The sequence below is a fragment of the Oryctolagus cuniculus genome, chromosome 5 (genome assembly GCF_964237555.1).
Source record: "Oryctolagus cuniculus chromosome 5, mOryCun1.1, whole genome shotgun sequence".
NCBI lineage: Eukaryota > Metazoa > Chordata > Mammalia > Lagomorpha > Leporidae > Oryctolagus > Oryctolagus cuniculus.
Window position 1 is genome coordinate 62,503,345 of NC_091436.1, and position 20,415 is coordinate 62,523,759.

Sequence of the window (20,415 nt, forward strand, 5' to 3'; positions counted from 1 at the left end):
GGCAAACTAGAGAGCATACATCCCGGTTCTTACTTCTCCCATTGCCTAATCTGCAGCCCTGTGGGACTGAGAGGCAGAGACAGAAGGCTCCACTGGTGGGAAGAAAAATGAAGTGGTAACGGAATTGACAATCCACAGAGAGGATTAATCAACATGTCCATGTCCTTGATAATTAGCAGGTACTAGAGCATGTCTGGGGAAAGGCCATCTAAATTTTTGGTTGATATCAAGGAAGAATATTCCACTGTGGTCTAGCTCAGGAATCTGCTGGCAGGTGCCTAGCTGCCCCCAATAGCCGCCCAGAGTTCCCTGCTTCCCAGACAGCTTCTTCTCTCTGAACTCCTTGGCCCAAGAGGAACCACCCTCCGTCAGGGAAAATGCCCTCAGGTAAGATGGCAGAGTTGCCTGTCTCACGGAAATTGTTGGGCCTCAAAGTTCTATTGGGCAGTCAACATTGGGAGACTCATTTTAAAGGGAAAGATTATACTCAGAAGAGATTGGATCACTTATAAAGGCTCAAACAGTATTTTTTTAAAGATTTATTTATTTATTTGAGAGGCAGAGTTACAGATAAAGAGAGACAGAGAGGTCTTCCATCTACTAGCTCACTCCCCAAATGGCTGTAAGAGCCAGAGCTGGACCAATCTGAAGCCAGGAGCCAGGAGCTTCTTCCGGGTCTCCCATGTGGGTGCAGGGGCCCAGATGCTTGGTCATCTTCCACTGCTTTCCCAGATCATTAGCAAAGAGCTAGATCAAATGTGGAGTAGCCGGGACTTGAACTGGCACCCATAAGGATGCTGGTGTTGCAGGTCAAGGCTTAACCTACTATGCCACAGTGCTGGCCCTTAAACAGTATTTTAATACAGGGAAACTTGAACTCAAAACATTCAGCACATATTTTTTTCGAGTTGATGATAGATACCTAACTGTATATTTCAAATTCTGTTTGCAACTGCAGGTTACCCAAAATGTTGGGACCAAAAGTGTTTTGGATTTTACTTTTTTTATTTCATATTTTTTATTTTGGATTTTGGAATATCTGCAGATACATAATAAGACATCTTGGGGGATAGAATCCAAGTCTAAAATAGAGTTCATTTATGTTTCATATAGACCTTACACACATAGCCTAGAAGTAATTTTATAAAGTATTTTAAACAATTTTGCACATGGAACAAAATTTCATGGTATGGAATTTTCCACTTGTGATGTCCTGTCAGTGCTCAGAAAGTTTCACATTTGGGATTTTCAGTGTAGGGATGCTCAACCTGTATTGATGAACTAACTGAAAAACCTTAGTAAATGTAAGAAACTTTTGTCTTAAAACATAGGGCCTTCTGGATTCCAAGCAGTGGAGTTGAGAACAGAACACAGGCTGTGAGCCCATTTCCTGGCCGTCTCTACTGCGGTAGGGCGTGGGACCAGCTGGGAGGGCTGCTGGGGAGACTCAAGCCTCCGCACCCTGTTCCTTTCTCCAGTTAACGACTCTCTCTTCCCACCAGCGGCCTCAGCCCCTAGGGGATGCACCAGACTCTGTGCTAGTAGCCACTCAGCCAGCAGCACTGCTCCAGATGAGAGGGGCTCAGGGCCCACAGCCCACAGCCCACAGTAGAACTTATCCAGTGTTGGTGTTGGTGCGTCCCAAATGAAATCAGCTTGGGGGGCAGCACAGGAACCTCACACCAATTATGACATCATTCTTCAGAGAAACATTTTCCCAACTTCAAGGAAGAAGCAGCTTTCAAAGACATCTTTGAAATATAATGCAATTGAAAACTGCCATGCAGATGTCCTAAACAGCACTCTGGCCTCAGAATCAGCCCTAAAGGCATTCGGATCCGGCTGAAAAGCCCATGAGAGTATTTCAGGCATGGAAAGCCAAGACACTCTGGCAAAAAAAAAAAAACCTAAATGAAAGATCTCTGTGAGATCCCAGTGGAAAGAACAGGTCTTCAAAGAAGGAGGTACCTTTCTCTGAAGGGAGGAGAGAACCTCCACTTTGACTATGACCTTGTCTAAATAAGATAAGAGTTGGAGAACTCAAAAGGCTTCCATAGCCTTGGAAACTCATGACTGGTGCATAGGGAGATTACTGATGCCATAAACAGGAGTGTCAATTTGTAAAGTCAACAACAGGAGTCACTGTGCACTTACTCCTCATGTAGGATCTCTGTCCTTAATGTGCTGTACATTGAGATTTAATGCTATAATGAGTACTCAAACAGTATATTTCACTTTGTGTTTCTATGGGGGTGCAAACTGTTGAAATCTTTACTTAATGTATACTAAACTGATCTTCTGTATATATAGAAAATTGAAAATGAATCTTGATATGAATGGAAGGGGAGAGTTGCAAGTGGGAGGGAAGTCATCGGGGGTGGGGTGGGGGAAGCCAATGTAGTCCATAAGCTGTACTTCGGAAATCTATATTCATTAAATAAAAGTTAAAAAAAAAAAAGAAAGAAAGAAAACTGCCATGGAGGCCGGTGTTGTGGCATAGTGGGTAAAGCTACTGCTTGTGATGCCGGCATTCCATATGGGAGCCGGTTCGAGTCCTAGTTGCTCCACTTCCCATCCAGCTCCCTGCTAGTGGCATGGGAAAAACAGAAGAAGATGGCCCAAATGTTTGGGCCCCTGCCACCCACAAGGGAGACCCAGACAAAGCTCCTGGCTCCTGGCTTGAGCCTGGTCCTGCACTGGCCGTGGGGAGTAAACCAACAGATAGAAGATCTTGCTCTCTCTGTAACTCAGACTTTCAACATAAACAAATCTTTAAAACAACAACAGCAACAAAGACCTGCACCATTAACGGTTTGCCTCCTCAACCAAAACTAGCTCAAGATCCAGTTTTATTTACACTGAGTGCTTTTGTGCAAATAATGTGAGCAGCAACTTCACGCCACCTAAAACTACCTCATGAATGTTCTCTCGTTTGCTCCCTAACGCGCCCCACGAGGCAGGCAAGGGAGGCATCGATGCTCATTTCTCAGGTGAGGGAAGCAAAGCTGAAGCAGGCGGCTGGCTGCGGGACGGGCTGGCGTCCTGCACCCCGACCTCTTGTCCGTTCTCTCTGCCGCTCTCTGGCATGGGTCTCTAAACGCATTCAGTTTACTTCTCAGTCACGTGGAATATCCACAACCAAAATCCCTTGAGCTTTATCTTAACTGCAAAATGGCTCACTTCCTGCCGCTGGTGTGCGAGGACACATAGAGCCGCCGCAGTAAAGCCCAGAGTCGCAGCGTTTTCCAACCCCGGCTAACCCGTCTCCCTCTATTAACAGAAGCACAGCCCGGTTCTGGATTTGTGCCTATGTGAGACCACACATGTGTCAAGAACAGGACCTATGTGGTAACCCAAGAAGTTTCATATAGTCTCAGACATGATGAGGACGGCTCTGCTTGGCACAAAAGAAACCAACGACAACAGGTTGCTGTGACGTGAGATCATCAGTACCACAAGTTTCTAAGCATTTCAATAAAAGCTTGTGAATTAATTGGTTCATCTGACTGGGAAGATTTGTTACGCGCAGGACACCTTGCACTAATATGCCTGGTAAGGCAGTGGATGATGGATAGTCTAAGTGCTCGGGCCCCTGCTATGCACAAGGGAGACCAGGACAGCACTTTGGGCTCCCGGCTTCGGGCTGGCCCAGCCCCAGACATTGCAGTCATTTGAGAAGTGAACAGAAGTTCTAAACACAAAACAAAAAAACACTTCTTTCTGCTTAATTACCCAGTCTCCAATAATCCTATTTCCCCAAAATTCTAAACACAGTTAAGAAAGGAAGCCCAGCCTGATGAGGTGGGATGACCCACCTCCCTGCGATCTGCATTTGAAAAAAGGAAGAAGGCTTGGCTGAGCAAGGGAGTGGATTCGGGTTTGCAGGAGCTCTGGGAGAGCGGGACCAGGAGGGAGGCGTGGAGGGATGCCCTTAAGAAGAGTTCCAACTTCAAAGACGGTGTAGCTAAAGCAGGCAAAGGATGCAGTTCTCCAAGGATGAACACACGTTGGAAAGACGTTGGAAAGACAAAGCATCCACTGAATAGAAATGTAAGTTGCCCTCAGTGGGGGCTGATGCAGTGGGGGTCTAGCTGTCAATGTTACTCTGCTGAGGTTTTCATTTATAGCAGAGCGGCTCTGTACACAATGTTCTTCAGACACAGGGGACAGAGGGGACACGGGGAGAGGCAGGTGGAGTGGGTTGGTGCTTGGGCGTGACTGTGATGTAGGAGAAACCAGGGTGCGGGGAGCTGCCCTCAGTCCCACCAGCTTATCACAAGTCCTGCTTCCTGGTTTCATACATTTCTGGTCACAGGAACACTCAAAGCTCCTGGATACCAACTGCTTGTATCCAGACGGCACCTGTGGGTGCCTGTATGCGCACACACATAGCTGATGGGCTGGGAAGAGCTTCTGCCCACTAGACAAGAAGCACAGAGGCTGCTGCATAGACATTTAAAGCAGAGTGAATATCTCGCCGTGGGAACGGCTGAGAACCTGAGCTCTATCCTTATCTTGGAGTCATTAAAAAGAATAAAATAAGTCCACACAGGTGTCTCACAAGATTTTTACCACGTATTGTTAAATGAGGAAAGAGAAATGCACAGAATTTTCCATTTTCAGAAACGTGAAAAGGTACTGAACATCAGCGGGAACACGTACTGGGGGGAGAAATGGGAAGGAAGGAAGGTGCTGGAAAAAATCAAAGTGACTATTAAAACTATTAAAAATAAAAACGCCCCGGGGCGGGCATCTCGGCATAGCCGGTAGAGCCTCTCTGCCTGTGGCACAGGCATCCATGTGGGTGCCGGTTGAGTCCTGGCTGCTCCGCTTCCAATCCAGCTCCCTGCTAATGAGCTGGGAAAGCAGTGAAGGTGGCTCCTGGCTTTGGTCTGGCCCAGTCTTGGCCGTTGCGGCCACATGGGGAGTGAGCCAGCAGATGGAAGATCTCATTCTTTTTTCTGTCTCTCCCTCTATATACAACTCTGACTTTCAAATAAATAGAATAATTCTTTTTTTAAAAAAAAGGCCCTACATTGAAAAGCAAGAACTATATAAAATTATACACATTTACATAAATGGTTGACAAAATATTCTGTTCAGGTGTTATCTCAGGGTGGAAATATTTCAGGTGATTTTTACACTCTGCCCTATACTTTCCTACATTTTAACTGGAAATATAACTAGTAAAGAAACAGAAATAACTATTTTTAATGAGGGAAAGATTTGATTGATTTAATGATGGTGGGAACACGAAAATAATGTTCTTTAAATCTTCTTCACCAAAGTACAACACACCAGTAGAATTTTGCATCATTCACAACTAAAAGAGGTTTTCACAATTTTCTACAAAATGGGGACAGACTGCGAAGTCCAGAATTAATAACCATCATCAATATTTGAGCACCCTGAAAGCAGAGCCGAAATCTAATTTTTAACACACTCTTCCCAGTGGCTCAGAGCACCCGGGCTGTGCAACCAGCCCTCATTAACTGACAGCACATCTCAAATCTCATGAATTGCTACATCAAAAATGCTATTAAAGAGTAAAATCTCATCTGAAAAAGAATACGAGCACCAGAGCAGTGCCAATAAAAATAATTTAACCACGAAAGGTAATCGAACTCTACCAGGTAGCAAAGCTTTTCCTCCTGCTCTGAATGAATTCAGCGTGCCCCTTCTGTCTCCTGCCTTCCCGGGAGCCCAGGCCTGGATGCTGTCTACGCACTCAGCGACTGTCCACTTGCTGACCTTCAGTTTCTTTTGGTTTAAATGTGCAAACCACACAATGTAAGGCTTGCCTATTCTTTTTTTAATTTTATTTATTTATCTGAGAGGCAGAGTTACAGAGAGGAAGAGACAGAGAGAGAGAGAGAGAGAGGTCTTCCATCTACTGGTTTACTCCCTAAATGGCTGCAATAGCAGGAGCTGGGCTGATCTGAAGCCAGGAGCCAGGAGCTTCTTCCGGGTCTCCCACGTGGGTGCAGGGTGCCCAAACACTTGAGCCATTCTCCTCTGCTTTCCCAGGACATAGTAGAGAACTAGATTGGAAGAGGAGGAGCTTGGACTCAAACCGGCATCCACATGGGATGCTGGCACTGCAGGTGGAGGCTTAGCCCACTGTGCCACAGCGTCAAGCCCAGTTCTGTCTTGGGCTCCAGAGTCAGGACACCAACTGCCAATCACCCTGCCTTCAAAACTGGAAACTACCTGTTAAAGTCTCACAATGGCCTGCAACTGTTTTCCTTCTTCCAAGAATGCTTTCTCTCCTGGGCAGTGACAATACACGGTGAGGGAAGCTGTGGACTGGCCTTGCCTGGGCACACCCGTGGGGCAGACGTGGTGTGGTGGCTGTGGCCCAGCCCTGGGACCACGTGTCATCTCTGTGTGGCTACAACTTCTGTCATTCTTTTAAATGGTACTGTGCAAACTCACTTTACAGCTAAGCTTTTCAAGTCAGAGACTTACCTGCACCAGCAAGTGGCCCGAATCGGGTGGACACGCGCCACGCGCCACCGTGTTCTCGTTGATCTCCTTTATCAGACTCATCAGTATTTCCACAACGCCTCTGCTGATCATTTCACTGAGGAAACTTGGATTTCCGGAAAGAAATTTTATAGCTCCCGTGCAGTATAAGAAAGCTTCAGTGTTGGTCTGCAGGTCCTCACTCCTCAGCACCTCCAGGAGAGACTCTGCCAGAGAGACGAACGATCGCCAATGTGCGGCAGCTGGGGAAATACTGAGGCACTGGTACATGAACATCACATACAGCTTGTAAAATATGTTTGCCAAAGCCTCCGTTCGAGTGGTGATGAAGGATTATTCACATAGGACAAAGAGAGAAGTTGATTTTAGCTAAAACACATCTGTGTAATAGCGATGACAGGAAAAGATGGGATTAGGAACATGTAAATAAGAAAGTACTCTTCTAGTCCAATGCCATTTCTTGCCTTTAAGTCATAATTTTGATACTATGTTTAAAAATATATTTGATGGCTTTGGAGTAAAATTTGCTGGAGTAAATTAGAAAAGGCAAGATAATTTTACATGATCACATATTAACTTAAATGTATTGGGGTTTACCAATGATGAGAGCTGTAAACATTCATTTCATCATGTTTCAGTTTAAATTAATCAGTTGACTGTAAAATGCTCATGTAAATAAAATAATTTTTCAGTGAAAAAAAAGAAAAAGAAAAAAGAATAGCAAGGAAGTGGCGCTTCCATCCTCCTGAGCTCACAGATTACTGTAAACAAGTTAGGAATCCCACCCTTGTGATGGCGCTTTGTTTATCAGAACAAGCCAGACAGGATAAAGGGTGGCAAATCAGGTCTTTGGATGGATTTTGTCCCTGCCTTGTAACTGAATGTCAATCAAGACTGTGCTTAAAAACTGCCACGGACTACTTTGGCTTTTTTCTTCTCTTGGAAGTCCCTCTCCATGCCACTCTGGCTGGAGGTCTTTAATCAATCTTGCTTTTAGATAAAAAAAATAAAATAAAATAAAATAAAATAAAATAGGAAGCCGGAATTGGAAGTGGGGTTGGGACTCAGACCAGGCACTCCAATATACAGGAGATGTGGGCATTCCAAATGGTGTCTTAACTGCTACACCCAGCACCCTGCCCAAGTGTGTTTTTTTTGAAAAGTACATCCAAGTCCAGGAAATGAATTTTTAAATAGCACTTAATAAAGTCACCTACTGTTACTATAGGCCATTGTTACTTTTAAAGCTGACTATCACCCCAGGCCCCAAAGGATGTATTAAACAGAACGTGGAAAACACAGAGAAGGACAAAGCAAAGATAAGCATCACATAACTTCTGCATTTTGTTAGGAAAAAAAAAAGACTCCATTCCCACCATCATTCATTGTGACGTTTCTCTCCAAACTTGGGAGGCACTCAATGATACTCACCCAGAATGCTGTCACTCTGAATCAGAGAATCGTTCTTCTCATTCCTGCTAATTTTAAATATAAGTTTGCAGGCGTTAAGGAGATTCTTTCTACTCACTTTAAGCTGCAGAGAGACAAAAAATATTCCCATTGCAGAGGGAAATAAAGTCAGGGCATTGTTTTGGTTTAACACAAACATCTATTTTAAAAGCAGAGGATGATATTTTTAAGCACAAAGAAAAGTTCTAAAGAAATCAACTTTAGAAAAGGGTGGCCAGTGCCGTGGCTCACTAGGCTAATCCTCCGCCTTGTGGCACCGGCACATGGGGTTCTAGTCCCGGTCGGGGCGCCGGATTCTGTCCCGGTTGCCCCTCTTCCAGGCCAGCTCTCTGCTGTGGCCTGGAAAGGCAGTGGAGGATGGCCCAAGTGCTTGGACCCTGCACACCATGGGAGACCAGGAGAAGCACCTGGCTCCTGGCTTCGGATCAACGCGGTGCGCTGGCCGCAGCGTGCCGGCTGCGATAGCCATTGGAGGGTGAACCAACGGCAAAGGAAGACCTTTCTCTCTGTCTCTCTCTCTCACTGTCCACTCTGCCTGTCAAAAAAAAAAGGGGGGGGGCATAAATTTGCCAACTATGGAATTCAATTAACTCAGTTACACTAAATGCAATATAAACTATTTTTAGAATAAGGATAGTTTGGTGACAATCACTTATTTCTGACTTTACAGTGTCTTGTACAAACCTGTGAAGTTATCAGTAACTTTTTCAAGAGTGTATGAGGAAGAAGGGGTGGGGCAGGCCGAGGTGAGCAAGCTGAATGAAATGGAGGGACTGCTTTAAAACACAGGAGTGAAGGAAGACAGGGAACCAAAAATTTCAGATTCAACCAATTCAGACGAGACCACACAGTGGAAGGCAGGGAAGGAGAAAAGGTTGGATCCTCTTTATCACTGTACAAAATAAACTAATTCTGCTTGATTAGATAACACACATATATATTTGCTTTTAAGGCTATTTCTGGAACACTCTGAGATAATCACAAGTAATGTTCAAAGTTGAAAATTACCTTCTAAACCACACAAAACTAAGTAGCTTACTAAGTAATTTAAGCACAGAGGCAGTGAGGAAACAGACTTTTTTTTTAACCATGAAAAAGCAGTGAGGGATGACTGCCTCAGATGGTGTAAGCTAGCTATGAATTTATCTAAAAAAGATAAAGATAATTATTTAAAACTCCTAAGCAGCCAATATTAGAAAAAAGTTTAATTGTATAATATGATACTGTTCATACTAAGTAGTCACAAAAAAAGCATAAATGTGAAAACTATGTTTAAAAATGGAAAACTTTTTTTTTTATTATTATTTACAGATAGAGTTAGACCATTTGAGAGAGACAGAGAGAAAGGTCTTCCTTCTGTTGGTTCACTCCCCAAATGTCTTCAACAGCCAGAGCTATGCTGATCCGAAGCCAGGAGCCAGGTGCTTCCTCCTGGTCTCCCATGCAGCTGCAGGAGCCCAAGCACTTGGGCGATCCTCCACTGCACTCCCGGGCCACAGCAGAGAACTGGACTGGAAGAGGAGCAAGTGGGACTAGAACCCGGCGCCCACATGGGATGCCGGTGCTGCAGGTGGAGGATTAACCAAGTGAGGCATGGCACCGGCCCAGTGTAAAACTGTTTTTGGAAATGAGGCCAACTGAACAATTCCTGTGGGAAAAGAATGGCAAATGGGCCATTTTTTGTATGTGATTAAAAAACCATCTTTAAAACTATCTTTAATACTGTTTATTAATTAAAAGCTTTCAGATTGCTTTTAAAAACAATACTAGAGTTGGTTGGGTATCTGTTAAAGGTTCAGTCTGAGCACCTGCTGTGTGGCAGGCACCTGGCTGGTGGCTGGCAAAGGTCCCAAGGTGGAAGTCCCAGGCTGGTGGGCAGAGGAAGGGGAGCACAGCTCTCGGGCCCTGAGCCCTCTGCCTAAGCGATCCCAGAACAAGCCTGGGGATCAGACGTTGCCATTTCCATTTTGCAACAGAGGCATCTGCTCCTGGGATGGGCTGGGGAGCCATCCTGGCATCACCCAGGCCTGCATTAGGAATGCAGAATCCCAGGCCACCCCTCAGCCCTACTGAACCAGAAACTGCATTTTCACGAGACTCCCAGCTGCAGAAGCCTCAGAAACTGTAGCCTGGTAGCACGGAGAACCCCTCTGTTCTCAGGTGGAAAACGGGAAGGTTAACTTTAAAAAAAAAATGTAACGCTGACTTAAGAAAACAGAAGACATGCATGTCAGTGGAAATATAAGATGTGTTGTCCTTAAGATGCAGGGAGGTGTGGGAACCAGTTTCCTGTCTTCCCCTGGGCTGCGAGTGCTTGAGGGCTAATTCATGACTTACTATGTCTTTGCACATGGGCTGTGCAGCGTGCAGTCTACACTTACTGCAACTTGTTGAATGAATGAAAGAGACGACTCACTGCCCACCTCCTCCTGCCGACCCCTCTCTCTACCCAAGTCTTACACTTTTAGTGGACAATGGCAAAGGAAAGAAATAAGTCTAGGGGCAGCGTTCTCATCAAGATTTTAAGGAAAAGAAAGAGAGCAAAGGATCAGGATGGCATCCATGGTTTTCAGGCTTGCTAGATGCCCAGTTTCCATTCAAAGCAACTCCCTCCGAGCCCTGCACTGATCACTCTATCTGTAGTATCTGTACTGACTTCAGACTACCTTACAAACAGGGGCTCGCTCCCCACCCCCCACCCCCTCCCTTCTTTCCTCGGGGCTCAGGACCCCTCTGTCACTTGCTGCATTAATGTGACAGGGCTGGACCCCATGAGGGGCATGTGGGGAGCAGGAGCTACTTTATTTGCCTGCAACCCTGGGTTCCAGGAGGAATCCCTGGCACAAAGTATGTTCTCAAGCTGGTGTGGTTTTCTTCTTCACGTGAAAAACAGCTGTTTATTCTTCTTACAGCAAATTTGGCAAATTAAAGGAAAGCATGAGGAGTTAACTATCGCCCTATACTCACACAGTCATGCTGGGCATACTGCTGCTGCTTTTCTCTTTTCTTTTTTCTCGTAGACAGGGGCTAGATTTGGTTTTCCCTACTGAATCTTGTTGCATTCATACTGCGTGCACGCGCATTTGTGTGTGTGCGTGTGTGTGTGTATGTATGTATGTATGTATGTTTGAAGCCTTCAAAAAATAATTGTTAACATAGATTGTATATTTTCACCAGACTTTTTGATACAAAGGTTAAAATTACAACAGCTGCCTGGCAAGCTCCCAATTTACTCAAAGAAATGAGAACAGCTAACAGGACAGGTGCTGTTTCTCTAAATGCCGGCATTACAATAGTGCATTAGTAGAGGAAAGGCGTAGGAGCAGAAGGAAGACAACTTGTTAACACTGCTCAGTCCGGGCACCTGCACTTCTGGCTGGTTCTTGAAGGGTTCTCTTGGTTTGTAAACCAAGGCCTCACCTAAACAAGGGTCTTGCCTGGAAACTATCTTGGAAGCTTCTTGAGCTGCTTGTGACCTTGGGGCTGCTTAGCACACCCTGCTCTAACCTGCTCGCTGGAGTTTCCCCTGGAGAGCCTTGCCCTGGGACCCAGCAAGGCAGTCAATGTCATGGACAAGCCTGTATCTAATCACACACTTGGGTCAGAACGTGTTCACTGCCTGGCACGTCACTTAGCCTTTTGCCCTAAAATAGTTACATTGTGCCACGTATAGAATTAATTTGAATGACACCATTTATAACCAAGATAGCATTTTCTCTGCCAAGTGTTGATAAATTCAGGGCCGGCAGGCTGGCTGGCTGGCTGGCCTGCACTCTTCCTTTTGTGGGCTTGGCATGGAACGAACTACCTGGGATCCGGATGAAAAAGCAAAGGCAATCCGTGGGCAGCCAGCAGCCTGGGTCCTGCCCAGGGCAGCTGCACCAGCAGAGCTGGGGAGTGAGACAGAATGAAATCCCAAAAGGCAGACTGCATTCAGAGTGGATGTTCAGGACAATGGCTGAATCAGAACGCGGCCTGGCCCCCAGATGGCACGGAGTATGGGCTCAGAGGCTGTGAGGGGCTTCATCCTCAGCGGACCCCCTTCCTAAACTATCACCAGCGATTCCAGGGTGTCAACACAAAGCTTGTACTCTTTGGAAACCAGGTAAACATTGGCCAGCGGCTCTCTTAGAACCTCTGTAATCAGTGTGGCTTATCTTTTGCTCCCAACTGTTGGTGGCTGTGACAACAAGGTGCTCCCCTGAGACAATGGTGCTGTTCTGTTGGAAACGGTGTCAGCAGACTCTCCTGGTGGAGGGCCCGAGTCTTCCTTGACCTCACACAGCTATTGTTTTTTTCCTTCTTTCACACTGGTTCATAAAGCACCTGGCCATTGTGTCTTTTGGCCCAAATTACATTAGGTTATTTATTAAATCATGTGACAGCATCGAGTCTCCAGCAGATATTATAGGGCAGAAGCCAGAGCCTGTGCCATGTGACACCGATCTTCAGTTAGCTACTTGAGCAACTGCTCAGTTCAGCCCAGATGTCAGCGTTTATCTGAATACTTTCTAAGTACTCAACCTTAAGCTCCTTAGGTGATACTTTCCAGTCACATTCTGGGATGCCAGTTCGTTACCTTTTTTTTTTTTTTTTTTTTTGCAAGATTCTAAACAATGTTCTGCACCTCTAATCTCCCTTGCACTATTTTGTTTTTTTTTTTTGACAGAGTGGACAGTGAGAGAGAAAGAGAGAGAGACAGAGAGAAAGGTCTTCCTTTTGCCATTGGTTCACTCTCCAATGGCCGCCGCGGCCGGCACGCTGTGGCCAGCGCACTGCGCTGATCCGAAGGCAGGAGCCAGGTGCTTCTCCTGGTCTCCCATGGGGTGTGGGGCCCAAGCACTTGGGCCATCCTCCACTGCACTCCTGGGCCATAGCAGAGAGCTGGCCTGGAAGAGGGGCAACCGGGACAGAATCCGGCGCCCTAACCAGGACTAGAACCCGGTGTACCGGCGCCGCTAAGAGGAGGATTAGCCTGTTGAGCTGTGGCGCCCAATCCCTTGCACTATTTACAAATAGAGCAATTACACCAAGCTTGAATGTGCCACAGTCTACGAGACCAGAGGAAAGCAACACTTACTGCTAGAATAATTTTGGCAAGTTTAAGGCTGAGCAAGTCCGAATCAACGTCAACTAGTTTATATAGGGTCTTCAGGAGAATGCTTCTTCTCTTAAATTTATTTCCAAGCAGGTTTCCTTCCTCTAACGCATGATGCAGTTGTGTGCAAGCAGCACAGATGGTTTCAATGTTTTCTTCTGTCAGAGCAAAGAGAGTAAGGCAACACTTACTAATCAAGGTCAAGTTTGCAGGCACCCTAGACACAGACACTGCCATGCAGTAAAAACCCCATGATCACCCCAGACATCTTCAGGTTCCTGAACTGTGTTATCCTCTCCCCTCACCACCTCCATCTATCTCTGGCTTATCCCCCCATTTCTTTGATCCATCTCCTACCAGGATGACTTAGGGCGCAATCAATCAGCTGGCTTATCTAGAATAGGCGGCCTTTCTAAGGGACCGTTAAAGATTGAAACGACACCGACTTCACTTCAGTTGATCTCCTTTAGTCCGATTGTCCTCTACCTCGCCCTGTGCTCTACTGGGTCTCCTGGAAGCAAACAACCTGCTGGCTCCACCCTCAACTCTTTCTGGCACAGTTCCAAGCTCGGGAATGTCCTCCTTCTCTTGTTCCTGCCAGTGCTGGGCCTTCGGGCTGCACTGCTGCACATGCAGCAAACGTTGCCTCGCATTTGGGTTTCATGCAGGCATGTGTGTGTTGTGTTCTATGCCCGGTACCCTCAGATGGAAGCCATGCGGAGCTGAGGAGGAGCCGCATCTGACACTGTGTCAACAGCGCGTGTACAGTGTGAATACTGCACAGCCTGTCACATAGGTCCACGGCATCAACTTAATACAGCTGTTGATGAGAACAATGATCAATAGTCTTCGGCGACAATAGAAAACAGGGCTCCAGTACCAAAACTCACAATGCCCCCAAATGCACCGCTGTTTAGAGGTGGTTATTAGAAACGAGAATAAAAAGGTTTGAATTAGGAAAAGGGGGGAGGGGGCATGGAACATCTTATTTTGTAATTGTGACTCTGAGAAAGGAATTGTTGAAAGAGAGAGCCCTGCTAATAGGCATACAAGGGAGAAAAGCAGCAGGGGCCAATGGAACGTGACAGGGGACTGAGAGAAGCCAGGTGTGCTGAAACATCCTCTCCAAAAGATCCCATCACAAAATGTAAAAGTCGGAAAGCAATCTTAAATAAATACCATAATGTGCTCTTGGAAGGCCACGTCGAGGAAGCGTGTGCCTGCAGAAGGAAACGACTCGGGCCATTTTTAGCTCTTTTCAACAATAACATCTAAGAAAAACCATTTAACCTCAATAGCTAAGGAACCTTCAATGCCTTTCAGTCATGCACTTAAATAAAGGAATTGGTGGGAAATGACTTAGACTAACTGTAAATAAAGGGACCGACTTGAACGCTATTGTACGGAGCACTTGGGTTTGTTTTTTTTTCTTCTTCTGTGACTGGTGGGCTTCTTCCTCAGCCCTAAATCCAGGCCCCGGGTCGCTCAGGGGCAGGGGTGGTCATCCAGGTATGTTTCCGGCACTTTTCCTTCACAAACTCTTCAGCCTGCTAAGTTCTCCTCCAGAGTGATTGTGTTAGCTTATAAAGGAGCTGGACAGGAAGTCTCAAGGGTGAACTTTTAAACCATCACTCACGTTAACCCCTTGTACCGATCAGTTTATCATGAATTCCACACAGCCTCGAGAGACCACCTGAGTTCAAGAGCAAGGAGGATGCTGCAGGGGCTGACACAGCTGGGTGAGCAGCATCACCTCAGAGCAACTTAACGGAGGATAAACCTGGCAGGTGGCACCTTAGGCAGATGAGCGAGATTCGTGTCACCAGTCACAGAACCAATCAGCCTGCTGGGTGCCTCCTGACACAAAGCGCTGCCAAGAGCACAGCACTGGTGGTGTGTCTGTCCCTGTGCCTAACCTGGACCCCACTGTGAGGAATCCCCCGACACACCCAACCTGTGGGGCAGTCTATCAGCCTGAGAGCATGACCAGCAGCGGATGTAAATGGGAGATTCCGGATTTTCTTTTTTTATAGGGAAAATTACAGGGACAATTGACAAGATCTGAGTAGGATTTGTATGGTACTGTGTGATAATTTCCAGATACATGAGAAGAACATCCTTGTTTCTAAAAATATGTGACAAAGTATTTAGGGATATTGGACAGCATACATTGGCAACTTGCTCTCAAAAAAGAAAGAAGTGTGCGTGTGTGTGTGTGTGTGTGTGTGTGTGCAGGGCAGGAGTAGAGAGAGAAGGACAGAGATGTGGAGGGAGATAATGACAAGGCAAATATAATAAAATATTAATATTAAGGGAATTTGGACAAAGAACATATGGGATTTTCAACTTCTCTGTAAGTCTGAAGTTATGTCAAAATAAAAGGTTTTTAAAAAGAATTTCAAAGGCTCAAGGAACCCTATCACTATTTGTTGTGCTTGAAATACTTGAGGGAGAGAGAGTCCATGTTTCAGTGTTGAATAATCCTTCTGAGAAAGGAGATTCATCCTATCTCAAATCCCACACCCCTCTTTTGGGGTCCTTGATTCTCTCTGCTGGGCTCCAGGGTGAGCGGAGCCCCCCGCCCACGCTTAAAAATCCTTCAGGCTGAAGGTGTCCTCCCAATGAGAACTTTGTCGTCCTGACTCCCAGTGTCCATGGTCGTTTTCCTAATGGCTTTCCTTCTGAAGCTCAGCCAGACCCCACGTCCGCCTCAGTGGCTTTTGCACAGCCCTCCTGGAAGCAAGGGCCCGTGTTACCCTGCACATTACTATAAGGATGGAGGTTAGCAATCACAGAGGAGCAACTGCATACTCCTGGGATTCTGAGCTGCAGGGGGCTTAGGAGACGATCTGGTCATTGCACCCGGCTGACTTGCACAGTTTGGTGACTCCCCAGGGCCACATTCCCAGAGGACAGCAGCACCAGGACCAGAAACCCTGCTCAGGGCTCCCACGTGAACCACAAGCACAGCCAAGCAGCAATGCGGAGACAAGGAAGGGTGACGTCATTTGAACCCTTTAGGCAGTGGGTCTTCTGCACCACTTCCTGTTGGGTGGCTGGGAGGGCCTCATTCCCCCACTTCTCGAAGAGTGCTCCTCTGGCTACCATGCCGGTCTGCTCATCCGCGGGGCAGTCACTGGACAATTCTTACTGAGGGTCTGCAGTGTGCTGAGTGCCTGGCACTGACCTTGGCCCTGAAGCTATGGCTGCAGCCCCAGAAGAGGCTGGTTTGACTTCAGCAAAAGAATGCCAGGGGAGCTGTCGAGTGGGGAGAGAGCAGCAGGCCATCCCGACAGCTTTCCCCAGTCCTGCAGAACTGGACAATGCTCGGCCCTTGCTGCCAGCGCCAGGGCAGGGCATGTCCTAGGCCACTTCCTGTGCTGGGGGTGGCATCGCCAACAGCTGGACCCAACCTTAGGAGAGCAGGATTTCAACTGTGCAGGGTGCCGGTCCAGGAGACTCGGCTTCAAGGCCTGTGGCTTCCACTGTGTTGAGTAGGAACGGCCGTCCTGGAGAGGTTAAACCAACACCTCCACAAGCAGAGGAGGTGGGAATTAGCTTGTATCATGAGGGGAATTTTAGAAGTGGGCTCTCCTGGAGCATTTAAAGTAGGATTTTGCTCACTAAAAATTCGGGTTATACATAATGTTGAATACAAATAGATGACGTCAGTTGTTTTTGAACACGGTCAGAGAAATGACAGGCAAAGTGTACTAAAAATATCAGGGCAAGGAAGGGGACATATAAATAACTCTGGGTATTTTTGATTTAAAACAAGAACTTTTTCTTTACCCTTTTCTAATTCATGCAAAAGCGGTATGATCCTTGTATTCCAAAAGACTTCGTCTGCTGCTTTTTCGGCGTCCTTCTCTCGCAAGTTGCCTTTTGAGACTGCAAAAGAAAGAAATCCACAGGAGGAGGAAGGGCTGTGAGAAGGAGCTGTAACAGAGCGCGGTCGACTTGATAACCACGTGGTGCCACCATCCCTCGCCCCTGTACCCGACAAACTCCAACTGTGGCTGCAGGTCTGCCCATCAAGCCACCCCCAGCGGAACTCAGAGATCATGCAAGAAGCCCAAACCTGAAAGTGAGCTTGGGGTGCTGCTCAAAGCGCTGAGATCTGCAAATGTTGATGACGGCCAGGAAGGCACACAGTTTGGAGTTTATTACTATTACTATTATTATTATTACTATTTTTACCTAAACTTATCCCTCTGGAAAACAGAACAGAAAACTACAAATAGGTAAAGAAGGATTTAGAAATGCCTTGGGAAAAATTTTCTAAACAGAAGACCTAGAAGGACTTTTTTCTTTTAGGAAATAAAACGTCCACACGTGATTACTGGGCTGGGGTCATTCATGCCAAGTGACACTGATCCAGCTCCCTGGGAAGGCAGCAGAAGATGGCCCAAGTGCTTTGGCTCCTGCCACCCACGTGGGAGCCCTGGATGGAATTCCAGGCTCCTGGTCAAGCCATAGCTATTGCAGCTATTTGAGGAGTGGACCAGTGGATGGAAGATATCTCTCTCTGTCTCTCTCTCCCTCCCTCTCTTTCCATTTCTCTGTCACTCTGCCTTTCACAGAGGTGCAGGTTTGGAGTCACTGTGTGGGTGTAGACCTCAGCTGGGCCACCTGCTAGCTGGTTGGCTTTGGGCAAGGTGCTTCGCCTCGCCTTTGTGAAATGAGGCAACAATAGTCACCTCTGAGTGCTGGGATTATGGGTTATCAATTTCTTTTATGTGCCCTTCCAAGCTGTCCAAAGCAGGTGAGTTACTTTTGAAGAGAAAAGAATATACAACAAATATTCAATGTATGTTTCTTAGGAAATATCAATATTAGTACTTGATTTTTTACTGTTCATTTGTATGTTTTCTTATACTTCAAAGGGAAAGCAACAGTGGTTGGGGGGAGGGAGATTTTCCAACCTGGTGGACAGGCTGAAGCCAGGAGTCTTGAACCCTATCCAGGTCTCTCTCATGGTTTTCAGGGGCCCAAGTGCTTGGGCCATCATCTGATGCCTCCCAGGATGCATTAACAGGAAGCTGGATTAGAAGTGGAACAGCCATAGGGCCGGTGCTGTGGTGCAGCAGGTTAAAGCCCCAGCCTGCTGCTCTGGCATCCCATATGCGCACCAGTTCAAGACCTGGCTGCTCCACTTCCAATCCAACTCCTTGCTAATGTGCCTGGGCAAGCAGCAGAAGATGGCCCAAGTCCTTGGGCCCCTGCACCCATGTGGGAGATCCAGAAGAAGCTCCTGGCTCCTGGCCATCAGAGCCCAGCTCTGGCCATCACAGCCATTTGGGGAGAGAGCCAGAAGATGTAAGACCTCTGTTTCTCTCTGTCTGTCTCTACCTCTGTCTGTAACTCAAATTAATAAAAAAAAAATCTTAAAAAAAAAAAAAAAGAAGTGGAACAGCCAGGATTTGAACCAATGCAGGCACCCCAAGCAGGGGCCTAACCCACTAGACCACTATAACCTCCCTCCCACCCCATCTAGTATTTTCTTAATACAGTTAAAATTAAATTCTCAGCAATAAAAAGTTTAATAAAGTCCCTTCTGAATTATCTGTTTAAAAAGCAGAGAAATCCATGGGCAATCCAGAACAGCATATGTTCCTGGATTCACTTGAATCCAGAGACGGCAGAAATGAATCCTCAAGCCGTCAAATGAGCAATCTTCCGAGCAGACCATGCTGATGGCTCCCATGAGAGGCAGGGAAGCTGGATGGGCACCTAGCCCCTAGCGCGCACGTGTGCCACAAAGGGCCTCTTTACCAAACCTTCCTCATGCTGAGAGGGGTCGGTGCTGAGAGGGGAGGGGACGGCGCACGCCGGGCGTCCAGGGAGGGGCTGGCCACAAAGCTGTAATTAAACAGCGAAGGCCAAGGTGCTGTGTCTTAATAGTGAGATTTCACAGGATCTGTCTGGCCCATAAGCAAGATTTCATCATAAAATACAAAGTTGAATTGTCTTGAGAACAAAAGCCAGTCCACATGGGGTCAGGCCCACAGCCGCTTATCTGAAAGCCCTTGGGGCCGGATCAGAAACATTTTGACTTGAGAAGGGCACTGTGGTGTGTGACCCACCACTTCGGCAGGGTCTTCCGGGGCAGCCCCCTGCAGCAAACTGACTATTTATACTGATGGAACAAAGACTTTATGAGGGATCGTCCGAAAGTTGATGGAAAATGTGTATTAGGAAAAAAAATGCATGGATTTCAGCATTTTTTGGTACCCAAATGAACCTATCTTTTCATTCCAGTTTTCTATGAACTTGTGGAAGTTCCCTTGGACCTGGCTTCCCATCAGCCTGTGTCAGGTACTGCCACCAGATGAGCTTCAAGAGTGTTTCAACTTTCCAGCTTTGGGGGTTTTTAGAACCGCAGACAAAGGCGTGTGGATTCACCACCTCAACCCTCGGGATTGTAACTTTGATGAGTCTGCTTTAACTTCAGTAAATTACAGATACAGAAGTCTCGAAGTGAGCTCAGTATTCCAGCAGTAGAAAACAGAGGCGCTGATATTCCCAGGTAATTAACCCAGTCAAAGTCCAAAGTACATGAAGAAAACCAGCACTTATCAAGTGAAAGACCAGCAGATGATAAGTCAGACAGATAATCAATTTAATGAACGCATATTTATGATGCACCTCAGTTTACCAGAAATACAGACTTTAAGACTGAAAAGTTCAAGTCAGCATGTTTTACCTTCCATGCAACATGATTTTTAATATAATATTTCTATTAAAAAATCGGAGAAGTGAAATCAATAGCTTTGCTCACCCCAAGGAAGCTGAATTACAGAGGTGGGCCAGAACTCACAGAACAGTTTCTTGCGTCCTCCAGGGTCCTGCTCAAATCTCTAAGACTTGTTTCTTCTGGATGGAAAGTTAGCCAGACCCTGTGGTCGGAGAGTTCCTGTCCTCTCCCAGGAAAGGCTCTGGTAGCCATGTCTCCCACTCCCACAGACCTCCCACCCCCCAATTTATCTGCTGTCCCCAAGTTAATGCAGAAACTGAGGCCTGGAATTGTGAGTGCCATTGAGGATACGCACGCACACCACCATCAAGTTTGTCTCGGAGCTGGGGAAACATCTAATATCTCAGAAAGCACTTTCATCTAGGTCCACTGTTTGCTAAATATAAAAATTATGATTCGACAGGAAATTGGGGAAGTCGAGCGACCATTTCAGCATGTTTTTGTAGATTTTGCTGTCTCAGTGGTTACAGCTGTTAACCACAGCTCTCAGCTCTGGACACACAAACCTGACACCGTGTTAGGACTGGCTCACGCTTTTTAGCACGGAAGTATAAAATCCTTAGCAACAACTGCCGGCTCGGAGATGAGTCGGAAATATTTAAGA

General features: G+C 46.5%; 1 protein-coding gene across 10 annotated transcripts in view; it reads right to left on the bottom strand.

Moving 5' to 3' along the window:
• Positions 1–20,415, bottom strand: part of ARMC2 (armadillo repeat containing 2) — a 143,417-nt gene that overhangs the window by 76,228 nt on the left and 46,774 nt on the right. For all 10 annotated transcript variants that reach the window (XM_070073719.1, XM_070073715.1, XM_070073724.1 and 7 more), the window contains 4 exons: positions 16,847–16,945; positions 13,037–13,212; positions 7,918–8,020; positions 6,469–6,692 (listed from right to left, as the gene is read on the bottom strand). In XM_070073719.1, the coding sequence (XP_069929820.1) occupies positions 6,469–6,692; positions 7,918–8,020; positions 13,037–13,212; positions 16,847–16,945 (602 nt within the window). The remainder of the gene's footprint in view (positions 1–6,468; positions 6,693–7,917; positions 8,021–13,036; positions 13,213–16,846; positions 16,946–20,415) is intronic.